This window comes from Hippoglossus stenolepis, chromosome 20 (genome assembly GCF_022539355.2).
Source record: "Hippoglossus stenolepis isolate QCI-W04-F060 chromosome 20, HSTE1.2, whole genome shotgun sequence".
In the NCBI taxonomy this organism is placed as follows: domain Eukaryota; kingdom Metazoa; phylum Chordata; class Actinopteri; order Pleuronectiformes; family Pleuronectidae; genus Hippoglossus; species Hippoglossus stenolepis.
In genome coordinates, this window is record NC_061502.1 from 4,688,748 (window position 1) to 4,704,487 (window position 15,740).

Here is a 15,740-nt window from a genome sequence, read left to right on the forward strand (position 1 = left end):
CATATTTTATGTGTCTTTATTTAAAAAAAATTCTCTGCAGTGGCATTTGTTATGCTTATTATGAAGAAACAACTATTTTTGTGTCCCATGCAGTTTTCTTTACTGCTTATATTGAAGAACCATAGTGCTAGCATGCCTCTTAAACACAAGTTGAAAAGCATAATGAATACTTTGACTTCACAGTATTAAACAAGTGTAATGTAACTTGTAACCTCTCTTATAATCAGGCATCGACTGGGAAAACATCCGCACATGCGAGGCCCCATATATCCCAGAAGTCAGCAGTCCCACAGATACCTCCAATTTTGACGTGGATGACGACTGTCTAAAGAACTCGGTAAGGAGGTTGCTTAAGGACAGACAGAAACTCACATTGGTTGCCCATTCTGTCTGCCTACAGCTGTATTAATATATATTTATAGTCACATGTATCTGAAATGATGTTGGATTTTTTTTCATCATGTTTTTTAATCATTTTTCAGGAGACCATGCCCCCTCCCTCTCACACTGCCTTCTCTGGCCACCACCTGCCCTTTGTGGGCTTCACTTACACAAGTAAATGGTGAGTGCTACCAAGGGGAATAGATGTATAGATCATTTTAGAAGGGTTCTGATTATAAGTGGGTGTTGAGACACTATTCTCCACCGGTGTTATTGTAGTTTCTAGCAAAAGTTATTCAAAAAGTCAAAATTAATAAGAATCAGGAGAGATGAAAAAAGTGTGGCTATTTCTATACTTTGTGTCATGTGTAGTCATGTAAAACAGACATATTTCCCAGACAAGTCACTGCATAGCAATCTCATCCCTGCATCTTAAGTTAAATTGGCTTCCCTCCCTAATAAGGTGTTGTTCATGACTCACTGTAGATCTACACAGTGAAGTGGTACCCGTGAGAAAGCACCAAGTTACTTATCTCTTATCTCTTCATGGCTCAGTGATTATGGCCCTGCCCACTCTTCCTTTCTGTCTTTCCCTCTCCCCCACTCTGTCTCCCTGTGTCTCTTTCTATCTCCCATCTTCCTTTATGTCCCTGTCATTCCTTCTCCACCCTCCCTTTACCCCCTTCTTCCATGACTCAACATCCTCCCATCTTTCAACTCATCACTCTGTCGTCCTCTTCTTTTTCCTGTTTCCCCTCCCCTGCTGTTACTCTGGCATTTCCTTCTTGGCTCTTGTGCTCCCTTAACCAAACCCTTTTTATATTGGATTTCTGTCCATTTTTTTGTCTACACCATTATGGCCTTTGCTCAACTCCTCAAGTGTTTTTTCTTCCTTAAATATAAATCCTCTCTGCTATTTTTATCCATGATCATTGTCTTACTCCTGTCTCACCCTATAGTACCCTATCTGACCGGGGTTGCCTGCGGCAACTGGCAGTGGAGCCGGGTAGAGCAGGTCAGGATCAGTTGGACATGGATGTCAAGCGCGGTCTGGAAGACAGCCTGGCCACCGAGGCCTATGAGAGGAGAATCCGTCGGCTGGAGCAAGAGAAAGTAGAGCTGTGCCGCAAACTGCAAGGTGAGGCTGAAAAAAGACTAAGAGTAAACATGTAAACATCCACACTGCAATTTGACACAGAGAGAGAGATGACATATGTTGAAACCTTTATTGTACACATGTTAAAGGTATGCATAAAACCAATCCCACATTCATATGGTTATTTTTAATATTTGGTTTACAAAGAAAAAACGTCGCTGATTTGTCTTGGGCTGTTACAGAGTCGACTCAGACGGTGCAGGCCCTGCAGCATCCAACAGGCGAGGGCCCCCCCAGCGCCAACAAGGAGGTGGAGATCAGGAGTCTGAAGAGCGAGATCGACATCCTCAAGAAGCAGATCGCTGGTAAGGGATTCTTTTTCTGCTTTCACAACCTAATCACCCAAATTTGAGTTTAAGAGAGAAACCACTGAAGGGTTATATGGGATATCTGTCTGTGATTAATATAAACAGGTCAAGTTTCACAACCATTTTCATTTGAACTCAAAATGTCACGTATATTTGTTTGTCAGACTCGGGACAACTGGAGAAGCAGCTGGAGGATGTGTCGTTGGCTCGCAGAGACCTGGAGGACTCATCTAAATACATTAAAACCCTGGAGAAACAGATGAAGGGCATTACACAGGAGAGGGATGATATGCACAAGGTAGAAACAGTATTACCTTTGTGTATATCACTGTTTAAGAACCAGTGTTTTGTTCATATAAATAGTATATAGTAATGCCACAAAAATGACACAAAGCGACAAAATGCAGCTTTGAAGCTTTTGATCTTGAGGAATGTCGCTGTTGGAATCTTATCTACTTGGTCTCTGTTGTGGTCAGGACCTTACGGATGCAACTGAGAAGATGAAGGGTCAGTCGAAGGACCTGAAGGAAGCTCACAGTCAGAGAAAACTGGCCATGCAGGAATTTTCAGAGCTCAATGAGAGACTAACAGACCTCAGGTAAAACCACTGCCATTTACCATTGTCTCAAAATCACAGTTAATGAAAATTTTAATACATATTGATATTGACATATAAAAATCATACCCATACTTTTTCCAATTCCCTCCTAACATTTGCTCTCTGTTGTGACTGAACCCAGGTCGGCGAAGCAGCGCCTGGTTCGCCAGTTGCGCGATAAGGAGGAGGAGATGGAGAGCCACAGTCAAAAGGTTGAGGCTCTCCGCCTTGAGGTGCGAAAGGCCGAGAGGGCCAAGAAGGAGGTAGAGTAGTCGCCCTGTGGTTGCTAGCACACCCTGTTCTGTGTCCAGTCATTGGTTGGTGCACAATTCACACTTCTGTTGCTGTCTTTGTGTTACATCTGCGTCACCTCTAGAATTTTCATAGAGCTCCTTGAATATACAATAGATCAGAAACACTCTTGTGGAAGCTTTGTTCTAATGTACAATATTATACAGATATTGTTTCCTCCTGTTGTGTATTGGTGCAGTTGTCACGTGTGAGTTGCAATGTTTAGCTTTTGCATATTTTTTAGATAAAAAAGATAGCTACTTCTACTCCTTGTGTATGGCATGATTTCATCCAATCAACTGAGTTTGCGTGTGTCCATCATCAGATGGAGGCGCAGGCGGAGGAGCAGTCAGGAGAGGCTCAGAAAGAGAGGAAGCTGAGAGAGAGGAATGAGCAGTACAGCCGACAGCTGGAGGAGGAGCTGGAAGGGCTTAAGGTAAGTTTGCAGACATTAACCCGTCCTTCTCCTGGTACTTAATAGTTGGCTGCATCTGATAAGATAGCAATTTATAATAATTAATTATAAAACGGCAAAACCTTGTGTGAAGTTTTTACAATGACAAACACCTGCTAAATTTGAAAGTGGGGTGTTTGGAGGGAGGTTGAGCACCTCCTTGCAATCCTCCGTTGATGAATCAGTGTTATGGAATCTAGTTCTTTAGATAGGTTGTGTTGTTCTTACTTGTACTTGTATTACTTGTACTCTCTGCTCTAACTGGACAGTTTCTGACATATCCACGACCACCAGACACATCAAATGTTAATTGCAATTTGTTACCGCTCATCCTTTGTCTTTTTTTAGTAACAGGTGTAAGACGTATAGTTGTAATAATTGTAAAGTTGCAGACTGCAGCCATCAGCTCCTTTTATTTGGCTGAAGTTTAAATAGTTATTTAAAAGTTATTTTTCATATTGGAGTAGTAAACAGCTTTGTGTTTCTGTGTCCACTGGAATCATGATGGTTGGCTCTTGCCTGGCTGACACTCGTTCTGCTTCAATAAGTATTTCTGCTCTAGTGAAGCTGGAAGCTTTTTGAGTTTCTTTCAAATGTTTCCTCATCTTTGTCACTCAGCCTCACAAACTTTCTTCATATTCCCTCCACCCAGTTGAAGCAGACCGGTCCCTCTGCCACTCCGGCTTCAGCTGATCAGACCCAGGAGGTAGGACGCCTGCGGGGAGACTTGGAGAAGAAGACAGTCCTATACGAGGAGGAGTTGACTCGTAGGGAGGCGCAGCACAGCAGCGAGCTGAAGGCCCTGCGTAAGGAGCTAAGGGATGCTGAGAGCCAGCATCTCGCTCTGCAGAAAGAAATCCTGATGCTCAAAGACAAGCTGGATAAGACTCGTCGAGAGAGGTATTTTATCTCATTTTATTTCATATCAATGTGGTCCTGATTAGGACCACATTTTTTGCTCCTCCTTTTATTGTCTCGTTCTGGATAATTATTTCTGCCACTATCCTATTTCATAAATGTCTAAATCGTTATTGTATTATTTTTCTTCGTTGTCTTTTTTCAGTGGCGATTTCATGAGGTAATTACAGTTAAAAATAGCTCAGTCCCCTGTCTGGTATAAATATGTAGTAACTGTGAAGTGATATTTCTTTTACAGTTGATCTAAATCTATCTCCCATAATTTGAAAAAAATACTTTTAGCCTAACCCAGCTAGAGTTGACTTCTGGCCTGTTTTATAGGGGTTTGGATATCCTAATGAAATAGTTGATGGTATAAGTGGTCTTGAAGTGGATAAGGTTAGAATGAGAGTTGAAGTATGGAAGATTTACTTTCTGGTGGCAAAAGAATGAAAATGACATTTAGCTCAGTAGAATTAATCTCTTCTTTCAAAGCACACACCAGTGTCCCCGCAGCATGTCTTTTTCCACTCTTGTTCACAGTTTCCAAAAGGAAACCATACAGACAGTCATACTGACTGTAGCTCTCCCTCCCAACTAATGTGACTGTGTATGTAGCTTAATGACTCAGCATTAGTCTCATGTTTACCTCAGTTAGTCACATTTCTGAGCCACAATGTTAAAGTCAGTCCACTTTGAGTTAGTAATGTGCACTAAATTGAGGGGTATATTTCTGAAACACATATTAACTGATGCCTTTAAATGTTAACAATTGAATTAAGTCCATCATACTGAATTTCAGACAGTCAAAATGTGTCAACTCAGATATAAAAAATCAAGCCATGGAAAGAAGTTAACTTATTTTTCTGCTGTAGACCCACTGGTTGGTACTCCAGGGCATCTGATCCCACTTTGAGATCTACTGGTTCAATCAAATTTTCAAAGAATTTTGTTTTTGAGTAGAAAACTTCAGAGCTTTGTTTTTGTAGCCACCAGCCCAGCCTTCCTGTCTGGTGTTACAGACATATTATTCCCGCTACTTTCTAATTCATTTCTAAACACAGAGCTGTATCAGATTCTAACTGAGTTAATGTGTTTGGGTTGAATAATGTGTATCAGGTCTTAGTAACAAGCCTTGGATTTAGATTTTGTATGAAATCTAGAAATAGAGCCTGAGGCCCACACAAGACAAAAGGTAGGCGGATAGATGAGGCTTTCTGAGAGAGGTTGACTGTGAAAATTGTGAGTGTTTGATTGTATATATGATATGTTTGTACTTTTGTTGTTATAAAACCACTGCACCAAGATTATTTGATGTTACTTTAATGTAGAGTGGCTGTTCAAAGACCAGTGTTTCAGTTTAGGGGGCAGAAAACCATTCCACAAAACCAAAATGTCTGAATAAAATCCTACTTCTGAAAGATAGAGGTAGCATGCATGTAAAAATGAAAAAGGCACAAATCAAGACTGGATTTCCAGTTGTAAATTATGGTCAGAATAAATGTAAGTTTATACAATGTCACAAGTTTAACAATCCATGTGTTCGTGCTTCCTCCAGCCAAAGCGAACGGGAAGAGTTTGAGACCGAGTACAAGCAGAAGTATGAGAGGGATAGAATCCTGCTCTCTGAGGAAAACAAGAAGTTGTCCAGTGAATTGGATAAGGTATGATATCTGCTCATTTATACACATAATGAAAGGACACTCCACTGTAACACAGGTCAGGTTTCTCTTGTTCTCTCCTTCTTTCCATCAATGTTTTTTCTGTCTTGCTTTCTCAGCATTTTAGTGTAATATCTATCTCCCGCTCTCTCACACAAATTTGCAGAAAAACACATTTCCCTAACCCCAGGTAACCTTCTCGGTCGGCCCAAACGCTTTCATCACATTCCTTACTCCACCCCCTCTCACTCAGCAACGCCAAAGAAATCACTGTTCAATATCCCCCATAAAAAACACCCTGTAGCCTCCTACTCACTCAGATGGAATAACTCTCTGGATTACGCTCTGTTGATTTTGGAAATGGCCTTTGGAAGTTCAAAAAAGGCTCCCAATTTAAACAGTGTCTCCAAGGTGGAAGGCATTCTGACATATGGAATAAAATGTGAGAGTGTTATTTTTATAGTCTGCAAATGATGAAATGGAAAGAATATGGATGTGGTTGCCACGGGAGCGACAGCACATATCACTGCAGTAATTTAATGTATTATTCTGTTGTTTCACTTTCTGAAAAATTGTATGCTTAAAAGATAAAGCTCTCAGGATGGATTTCATCCGTCTGTGTGCGAGTCTTTGCACAATATAGGTCTCAAAAGAGTCTGAAAATATTATTGTTTGACTAGTTTTGTTTTTGAAAGGCGGCGAAAATGTTTCGCCTTGTTTGCTTAGTAGTGAAACGAGGCCAATCCATCTTCAGCTCTATTGGATTTTCATGCGAGTTGTCAGTGAGGGAGAGTGATCGGGTAAAATGTCTGCAGTTAAAATGTCCCTGCTGACAGGATCAAATTGGCGATGAATGTGGAGGGAGGATGCAGAAAGACGAGATCTGTGAACAGTGGTTCAACTAGATGTTTAAAACGTCTCCTCATTGTTCATTTAAACCCTTTTACCAACTAACGATATGTAGTATAATTCTATAATGTACATATGTGTGTGCGTGCATTTCCTCAGCTGACGAGCATGTTTGAGAAGGTGAGCGGCTCCAACCGACAGCTGGAGGATGAGATGAGGGAGCTGGCTGACAAAAAGGAGAGCGTCGCCCACTGGGAGGCTCAAATCACAGAAATCATCCAATGGTGAGACAGTCGCATAAACACAAATACATGCAAACAAGCACTTTCTCGATATGGTAAATACTTTCTAAGCTATATGCTGTACTTTCTTATCTATGCTATAGCACAAACTGAAAGTCAGCATCTAAATTGCACACAGACTCGCGCGCGCGCGCACACACACACACACACACACACACCCACACACACTGCTATGTTGTCTAGTAGTGTATTGGGTTTCCTCCATACAGTATAACTGCAGCATGTCTTACATGCCTCGGAAGTTCTTAGAGATTGTTGACCCTCCCTTTCGCTCAGATCACTTCCCTTTGCAGCTGACACCTAGCCAGCTGCTTGGCCTCCCTCTGTTGGAAGAGCCTGCAGTCCCCACATAGTTCACATACCAAGCACACACAAACACACACACACACACACACACACACACTCACTCACACTGCAAACATGTACATACAAATGTAGCCTGGAATAAACTTAAAAAAGTATTCAGTTAGCCATATTGCCCTCTGGTGGAGATGCTGTGCTACTACAGTAGATAAACAGGGCAACATTATGCCATAGTGGTAAAATATTATATGAAATCTTATAACTTTTTTTAATCTGAGATTTTAAAATCCAATTTGTCTACAACTTCAGTGTTTAGTTTTTGTGTGCGTGTGAAAGTCAGTATATGTTTGAGTTAGTTTTTATTCACTGTTGAAACAGTTGGGGATTAGTGAACTGCCCAGAGCGACTGGAAGACTAAACATGTGTGTGGGTGTGTGAGCACAACATTATGTAGAAGTGATGGTACCTATAGAGCATACAGTAATGTCAGACTTTCTTTAAGGCAGTATTTACATAGACTGTGTTTATTTGTACTTCTGAAGGATGTTTGGAGAAAGGCTTTAAAATAAGAGCGAAAACTTATATAATTTATTTAACCAGAAAGGTGTCTTTTAGATGCAATATCTTTTCTGTAGGGGAGTCCTGATCACGATGGGCAGCAATGAAGTAAAAAAAAACTTTAAAATATATATACAATAAATACACTCACATACATACACAAAGCGAAGCAGTTAAAACAAAGAACATGAAAAGAAATGAATAGGAATCGGTGGCTAAAATGATTTTCAGAAAATAAAAGACACTTAATAAAAACAATGAAATTGTTGTATGATAAGGGATTTTAAAAGACTTTTAAAGATGCCAAGGGACGGTAACAATTCTGAGTTTAACAAGTTCAGTTCTCATCAGGTCCTGTTTTTAGGCTATTGATAAGTATGAAATAGGTCTTTGCGTGCGAGCTAATGCTTGTTTGTGTTTTCTGCAGGGTGAGTGATGAGAAGGATGCTCGGGGATACCTGCAGGCTCTGGCCACTAAGATGACAGAAGAGCTGGAGGGACTGAGAAACACCAGCCTGGGAGCCAGATCCACGGTACAACACAAACACTGTTTATAACTGCTGTAGATGCTGCTGAGACAAACGGCATATTTGTCGCTCCATTACATTTTTGATTTATATAATGTTGACAATGGTTCAGGAACATCATAAGAAGCATGATAGTTCCTCCCATCTCATTTTCCTTTGGACGCCATCTTTCACAGTTCTTCATTAGCTAACTTGTCTTCCTCTCTGTTTCAGGACATGCCATGGAAGATGCGGCGCTTCGCCAAGCTGGACATGTCGGCCCGTCTGGAGCTGCAGTCGGCCTTGGATGCTGAGATCAGGGCCAAGCAGGGCATCCAGGATGAACTGAACAAAGTCAAGGCCAACAACATCTCCTCAGAATGGTATGACTACTTTACAGCAGCAGCCAAAGAAAACATTTTCATAATCTAGTTCTCTCATTTCAAGACTGTTAATTTTATGCAATTGTTTCAGTAATTTTAAATAAAAAATCATCTCAAACCTCTGGTTAATATTTGATTCATTTCTGTCTGTGATCCTCCAGTAAACTGCAGGAGGTGGAGAGTAAAAACCAGGAACTCCTGGCTGAGATCGACCGGCTGAAAAAGGAGACCGAGGAGCTTCGGCTACGAAGGGGTAAATAATTCAGATGATTCACCAAAATGCAGTAAAAATGACATTGCAATAATCACTTTGAAGAGCAAAATTGTCTATTTTTAGCCCATGAATACTAATGGCACATTGATTCAGACAAAAAGACGCTGTTGCTGCTTTAATTAATGTCACTCCCACTGCAGACTTACAGAAAATACAAATTTGCAATCTTTAAACACTATCTGCAATGAAACAGTTCAATGTACAGTTTCTCTCTATATATTGGAAACTAATGGTTAAATTAACACTGTGAAACATTTCGTTAGAGATTATCGCTGTAAAAGAGGGTTATACTACAATCAGGAACCCAAATTAGAAGGTTTTGCATCAGCCCCCATGTTTGAGAAATAAAATCATGTGCTATGTACATGAAAATGTATTGTTACTTGGGTCATATGAACGAGCCCCCCTCTTCTTAGAAACAGTCCTGTGACTGATTTTGTTTAAGTCAGCCTTTGATGTTTTAATATCATGTACTTAACTACGGTTGTGTGATTTTGTTCTGTATCTTTAGGTGTCAAGCACCAGGATTCCCAGAATTCCTTCTTGGCTTTTCTCAATGCCCCCACCTCAGCGCTAGACCAGTTTGATGTAAGTATTACATCAGCGTTTCTTACAGCAGCTGGATTCATTGTATAGTTGATGTGAGAAACCATACATCTGTCTGGATTTACAGAATTTAAATCCGTGATCAACCTGGAAATCATAAATCTCATGAAGCTGCAGTTCACTAAGTCACATCTGTTTTTCTGCATGCTTTTATCATTTTATGTTCACATGAATTTTCCCAGATCTTTATTTTTGTTTTATCTTTTTTTGGCTCTTTCTTTGCTTCACTCTCTGGTACGTCAGGACTCTTATTCCTCATCCTCATCCTCTTTAATAGAGTTTTGGGAAGACGTAAGTTTATCTCGGTCAGGTGGAGCTCAGTGTGTGTGTACATACCTGTAACAGTAGCTGTAAGCTGTAGAACTGTGGGTGTATAGACCTAACACAGCGTAGATGTGATGTGTGAGAACGTGCATCTGTGAGTTTATGCCTGTGCATCAGTGTAACTATGAGGAAGCGTTGATCCACTGCAAAAAATGACAGTCCTGTCAACAAGATTGAAATTCTTATTATTAAAACATTAGTCTCTTCCAGTGAATACAATGTGTTTTATCATTGTATTATGGCACTTACACTGAGGAGAGTCAAATAGTTTTACCCTATTGAAAGTGCTTTATTTTTTGCTTAAAGAAAAATAAGGTGCTTAATCTTAAATACAATCAGTTGATCTGGTGGAAATGTTTTGCAGTGTGCTGCCCCTGTATTCAGGTGCTTACTCATCCTCGTTACTTTAAATACTTTGCCTCCAAGACCTAGGTTGAACACAAAGTACATTATTTAAATCATTACTCTACTGTTTATCCCTTTTTCCAGCCATAAAGAGAACTTGAGTAGTAACTATGCTCCATGCAGACTTTTCCCAAGCAGCTCCCTCCCCATGACTATGTGCATTTTTTCCCATCAGCCTCCATCCACACTGTTCAGCCTCTGTCCTCAGTGAAACCCTGGTGGATATGCAGTAGTGTTATACAGTGATTCTCAACCTGTTGTACTGGAAAACTGGAAACCTCAGCTGAAACTGAATTATAGACTATATTATATATAAATTATTATATTATAAAGAAAAAACCCCCAGATTTTCACGTTGTATAAACAGCCAAATTAAAGTGTTGCAATCTTCAAAGATTTTCAATCTGAGTGAATTGTACCACATTAAGACACGTTGTCACTAAGAGTGTGTGAAGACTAGTTAGAAAGCAGAGAAGTTGAAATGATCAGATAATAGAAGCTAAAGGTGATGGACATTTTGAAGCAGTTATCTAAAAGTAATCAGTAAACAGTTGAGATATATATATATATATATATATGTTGTATTAATGGATGAACACAATATTGTTAGCTAAAACTAATTAGCTCCCGGACAAAAGGCGAAACATCCCCAAAAAACAAAAGCATCCCCATCCAGCCTGCACAACTCCTGATGATACCAATGAGGAAACACCAGAGGCAGAATAAAAGCGAATACAATTCTATATAGCAAAGATTAAATAAAATGGACAAAAGAGAAATAAATAGAAAAAAATATCCAAAGAGAGAAAAGATGTAGTAAAGTGATTTAATAAAAAAAAATATATATATTTATGTTAATACTTTACTAAACATAAAGGGTGACTGGTTTTATATTGGTTGTATTCAAATATTGGAAGATTATCCACCTTTATAGTTTAGAGTCTGTTTATAAGAACACACCTGATTGTGGCTGATGAAGTTGTACTTGAGCTCCTCTGGTGGGCTGCGGTGGTAAAGCCACATCAGACAATAAAAGGTTGGGAACCACTGGTGTAGAGCAACACAGGCTTTGATCCCTTTATGTTCATGTTTCTCTTCTAAATGTCTGAACGTGTTTTCAGCCTTTTGATAATTCACTCATCTCTGTGTCTCTGCCACTCTCTGCCTCTTCTCCTGCCACTGAAGCGCTCGCCATCCGTTGGCCCAACTAGCAAAGGCAGACGTGTAAGCTCCATCACTGCGCTCTGTGATTGCTGTCATTGAGCCTTTCTGAATGTACCGTGTTGTCCTTTTTCACAGTGATGTAATTTGTGTGTGCATTTCCTGTGTGTTTGTTTCCTGTGGCTGTCTGGTTGTTGCATGGCAGGGGTTTAAAAATGAACAGCTCTTTTTTATTTATTTATTTTTTACATTTATGATGTGGATCTTTCATATGCTGTTGCTGGGTGTCTGCACTTGAGTCTGTGTATATTCTGCAGTGTAGCTTTGTGAATGGCTGTGCATGGTGTATGATGTCTCGCGGTGCCTTACATTAGCGTGGTTGTTGGGTTGTGATGTGTAGCCTTGTGTTGGTACATGAGGTGCATTAGAGTTGTGGTCACTTTAACAGATACAACACATATCTCGACCACAGCATTACTTTATTCTGTTATTCATTTGTTTATTGTGGTGCTTGCACTTCTGTCTTAGCATGGATGCTGCATATTGTTCTCTGGTTAGTTTTAACTAACACTTATTTCTTCTTTCGCTCTCTTTCCATTTCCCTCATCACCACCTCTCTACTTCTCTTCTGCCTTTCCTCCTGCCGTCATCCTCCTCTTTTATACTTCCATCCCCCTCCTTTTGTCCTCCCCTTCGCACTGATACCTTCTTACTCATCCCTCTGTCCTCTCATTCTCCTCCCTCTCTATCCTCAGGTGGACTCTATGGATAACTTCACCCCCTCCAACACTCCATCCCGGGAAGATGACCCCAAGTCCCACCTCAAGTCCCGTTCACGTTCACCCTCAATGGCTAGTGATATGGAGCCTATAGAGGTCAGAAAACCCCTTATACCTCTTTTACACCAAAAGTCACAGGTTTACTTTATATGTTGTTCCCAAGGTGTACAAATCAGTAAGTACACAAACATTTATGTGACCAACACCCAAAGGTTCAATGTGCCTCATAATGTTGCGCAGAAAAAGTGCCGCACTAACGTCTAGACGTCCACCCCGGTGTCATGTGTCATCACTGCCGATCAGAGCCTGAGTCATTTGACCCAGGAGGGAATGCTGATTGCATCCATTTTCCATTGCAGTCAAAAGCCTGATGTTTGTGGGTTTTTTGACCACTGGAAAATGGGCTTTAGTCTGTATAAGAAACTGCTGCGACTCTAGTAATCCAATTCTGACTTTTGATCACCTAATCTAGTGGATAACTACTCCAGCCAGGTGGAATTTGCCACACTGTTTTCCACCGTTAAAAAGCCTGATCAAGGTTATTTTTAAATAGGAGAAGTGAAAAGGATCTCTAAGTAATTTAGCTTCAGGAGCTCCTGTCATTGCCATCTGTATTTCTGTCAAACAGGTGTAAATATTCCCTATAACAAAATCAGTTGACAATTAACAAGGTTCAGCTCACAATACTGAGACTGTTAAATAGTTCAGCACAAGTAACATATATATGGGGTAATACAAGGAACAGCAGTACGAGAGGAAGACAAACATTGAAGCCAACAGTGGACTCCAGTCTGAACTGAACTTATTAACATGTTATCAGACTGTTGTCAAAATAATAAATTATATTGGCGTCCGTATAACACATATACGTTTGTGCAATAACATTTTAGCCCTGTTAATGGTGCACTGGCTCAAGTTAAAGTTAATACGATTTTGAGCTTGTAAAGTGATTATTCCAGAGTTCATAGTTGAAAACCTGTAACATACATCTGCATGAGAAATCAAAATTTGTTCATGTGCTGGAAAAAACAGACCATGTCAATGAATATCAGCAGTGAGATCACACCAAGACAGAAGGCTGTGTGCGTGACACTGAAGTCACAAGTCTGAATTTTTAGGGCACGGTCACACATGTAGCAGTGGCGATCCTTCGCCTCCCGTTCTTTTCCATCTGTGTGAGTGAGGGGCGAATTAAACACTCATTTCCTGTTGCAAGGCAGATCTGAAGCGTGGCTTCGTGTGGAATTCATGTGACTGTGCCCTTAACCTACCTCTATACCTGAATGTGATTGGGCAATGACAATCAACTTACGAAACACAGCCCAATCAGAAGGCAGATGGTTCTGTTGCCTAAAAGTTGTAGAACTGCGATCAGCATCACCAAATACAGTATAAAAATATATAAATCCACCTAAACCCTGTTTTGTCGTCCATCTTGAAACTTCTTGTAACTTAAGTGACACACAATGTTGAAACTTTGTCTGAGATCTTGCATCACAGAATCCATTTTCCCCAGCTTGTTTCCTGGAAGGCTTTGGCCTGTCCACCAAGTCCCAGTGATAAACTTGGTTTCTGTTTCTGTGTCTTCACAGTTAATAGACCATCCTCCTCGTACAGTCCAGACGCCCACCATGCGGTCAGGAGGGTACGGCAGTATTGGACGCTCCTCACCTAAGGTAACTGTTCTCAGTCGACCTCATATTATGCCAGAGCCACTGATTATAGCAGCTTTCAGACATGCACTGAAGTCCGCAGTTCCTCTGTATTTTCTCTGGAGGAGGTGCGTGTGTCAACGCAAATGTCCGAGTGAGAGGCTGTGCCGTTTCTGCGGACTTTCTCCGCCTGACCTCCTAGTATAAAGTCTGTAGCAATTCAGGAGAATCTGATGTGAGAACACAGTAGGGAATTGACCGCGAGTGGGAAGGGTTGATAACATTTCTAACATGCGACCAAATGGAAAAAACACGACAATGAAAGAAACAAAAAGTTAACAAATATCTGACAAAGCACTGACAAAGAGCTCTAGAGAGTTTGATAAGAGCCAATGACGGTGTTGGGGTGTTGTAAACATGATCACATAATCGCCGTTGCGGAATTAATACGTTATTTCCTGCCTCTGCTGCACCCGGCTGCCCAAGCTCTCACCTGAATAATGAGAAGGAATCGCATTGTGCATGTGTGAAAGGCAAACTCTTGGTAATCTCCAGACTTTACCCACAGGTCATATCTGAAAACTGCTTATGTCTCTCTCTTGTATTCTCCACAGCCCAAAGCACATCAGTTTGTGGTGAAGTCATTCAGCACGCCCACTAAGTGTAACCAGTGCACTTCCCTCATGGTGGGGCTCATACGTCAGGGTTGTACCTGTGAAGGTAAGAAACAAAGGACGTTGATGAATTAAGGTGTTGTCAGAAAATACAGTAGATGGATTCTCTACCTGTGAACTGTTGTTTCTGATTTGAATGACACTAGTTCGAGTACATTCTCTGTTATGACAAACTTCAAACTTTTCTCCTAATTGTCCCCTCTGTCTCCTCGCCCAGTGTGTAACTTCTCCTGCCATGTAACGTGTGCGGACAAGGCTCCGGCTGTGTGTCCCGTGCCCCAGGACCAGACCAAGGGCCCGTTGGGTATTGACCCTCAGAGGGGCATCGGGACTGCGTACGAAGGGCATGTCAGGGTGAGTGAGACTCGGTTATCACCACGAACACTGCAAACATTGAGCAATCAATAATCAACAAAGAATGCAGATTTTTGAAAACCTTGGGACAGGCCTTGGTTTTTGGTTTTCAAATGCAAATGAACCTCGACTTTCACTCTCTCTCTTGTTGTCCTTCAGTCACACAAAGGTTAACGTTTAGTTCTGAATCGGCACTTCTAAATTACACTGTTGAAAGTTCCTGGTGAATGTTCTGGTTGATGTGTAACACTGAGCTGTGTCTCTGTCTACTCCAGGTGCCCAAACCCACCGGGGTGAAGAAGGGTTGGCAGAGGGCAATGGCCGTGGTGTGCGACTTCAAACTGTTTCTCTACGAACTGGGAGAAGGAAAAGCAACACTACCAAGTGTAGTCGTCAGCCAAGTCATAGATATGAGGTAAAACCAGCACTACCAGCTCCTCATAGGTGCTGTAATTATCTGAGCTTAAGCAATTACACATGGGAGAAATTCCTGGTTTTCTTTGTCCTCTTAACTAAACTGAATATCTTGAGTTTTGCTCTGTTCTTCAGACAAGATCTATAACATGAGGTTTCTGCTTTTTTTTTTTCTGTTAAGAAGCTGATTCTTTTAAGTTTTTCCTCATCTCAGTTGAGGGTTAAGGACGAAGGATGTCATACGTTGTACACATTAAGTCCTATGAGACAAATTTTGAAATACAAATGTAACTTTTTTGATTGTTCATGAGAAGCTTTGGGAAATTGTGTTTTTTTTTTTTGTGCACCAAAATCAATTAATTGATTAATAGAGAAATTAGTCATTCTTATTAATAATAATAACAATGATTGTATTATTAATCAATATAAAATCATTGTTATATTATGTTA

General features: G+C 40.7%; 1 protein-coding gene across 10 annotated transcripts in view; it reads left to right on the plus strand.

The window, feature by feature from the left end:
* cdc42bpab (CDC42 binding protein kinase alpha (DMPK-like) b) overlaps positions 1-15,740 on the plus strand; it is a 77,104-nt gene that overhangs the window by 50,088 nt on the left and 11,276 nt on the right. For 3 of the 10 annotated variants that reach the window (XM_035144595.2, XM_047338139.1, XM_047338141.1), the window contains exons 9-31: positions 228-337; positions 483-562; positions 1,341-1,519; positions 1,720-1,842; positions 2,010-2,143; positions 2,322-2,443; positions 2,586-2,706; positions 3,060-3,170; positions 3,841-4,088; positions 4,252-4,266; positions 5,644-5,749; positions 6,755-6,879; positions 8,186-8,291; positions 8,499-8,647; positions 8,809-8,900; positions 9,433-9,509; positions 9,771-9,818; positions 11,442-11,480; positions 12,173-12,292; positions 13,789-13,872; positions 14,463-14,568; positions 14,740-14,876; positions 15,152-15,291. In XM_035144595.2, coding sequence (XP_035000486.2) covers positions 228-337; positions 483-562; positions 1,341-1,519; positions 1,720-1,842; positions 2,010-2,143; positions 2,322-2,443; positions 2,586-2,706; positions 3,060-3,170; positions 3,841-4,088; positions 4,252-4,266; positions 5,644-5,749; positions 6,755-6,879; positions 8,186-8,291; positions 8,499-8,647; positions 8,809-8,900; positions 9,433-9,509; positions 9,771-9,818; positions 11,442-11,480; positions 12,173-12,292; positions 13,789-13,872; positions 14,463-14,568; positions 14,740-14,876; positions 15,152-15,291 — 2,572 coding nt within the window. The remainder of the gene's footprint in view (positions 1-227; positions 338-482; positions 563-1,340; positions 1,520-1,719; positions 1,843-2,009; positions 2,144-2,321; positions 2,444-2,585; positions 2,707-3,059; positions 3,171-3,840; positions 4,089-4,251; positions 4,267-5,643; positions 5,750-6,754; positions 6,880-8,185; positions 8,292-8,498; positions 8,648-8,808; positions 8,901-9,432; positions 9,510-9,770; positions 9,819-11,441; positions 11,481-12,172; positions 12,293-13,788; positions 13,873-14,462; positions 14,569-14,739; positions 14,877-15,151; positions 15,292-15,740) is intronic. The other 7 variants (XM_035144594.2, XM_047338143.1, XM_047338140.1 and 4 more) reach the window with 5 other exon arrangements.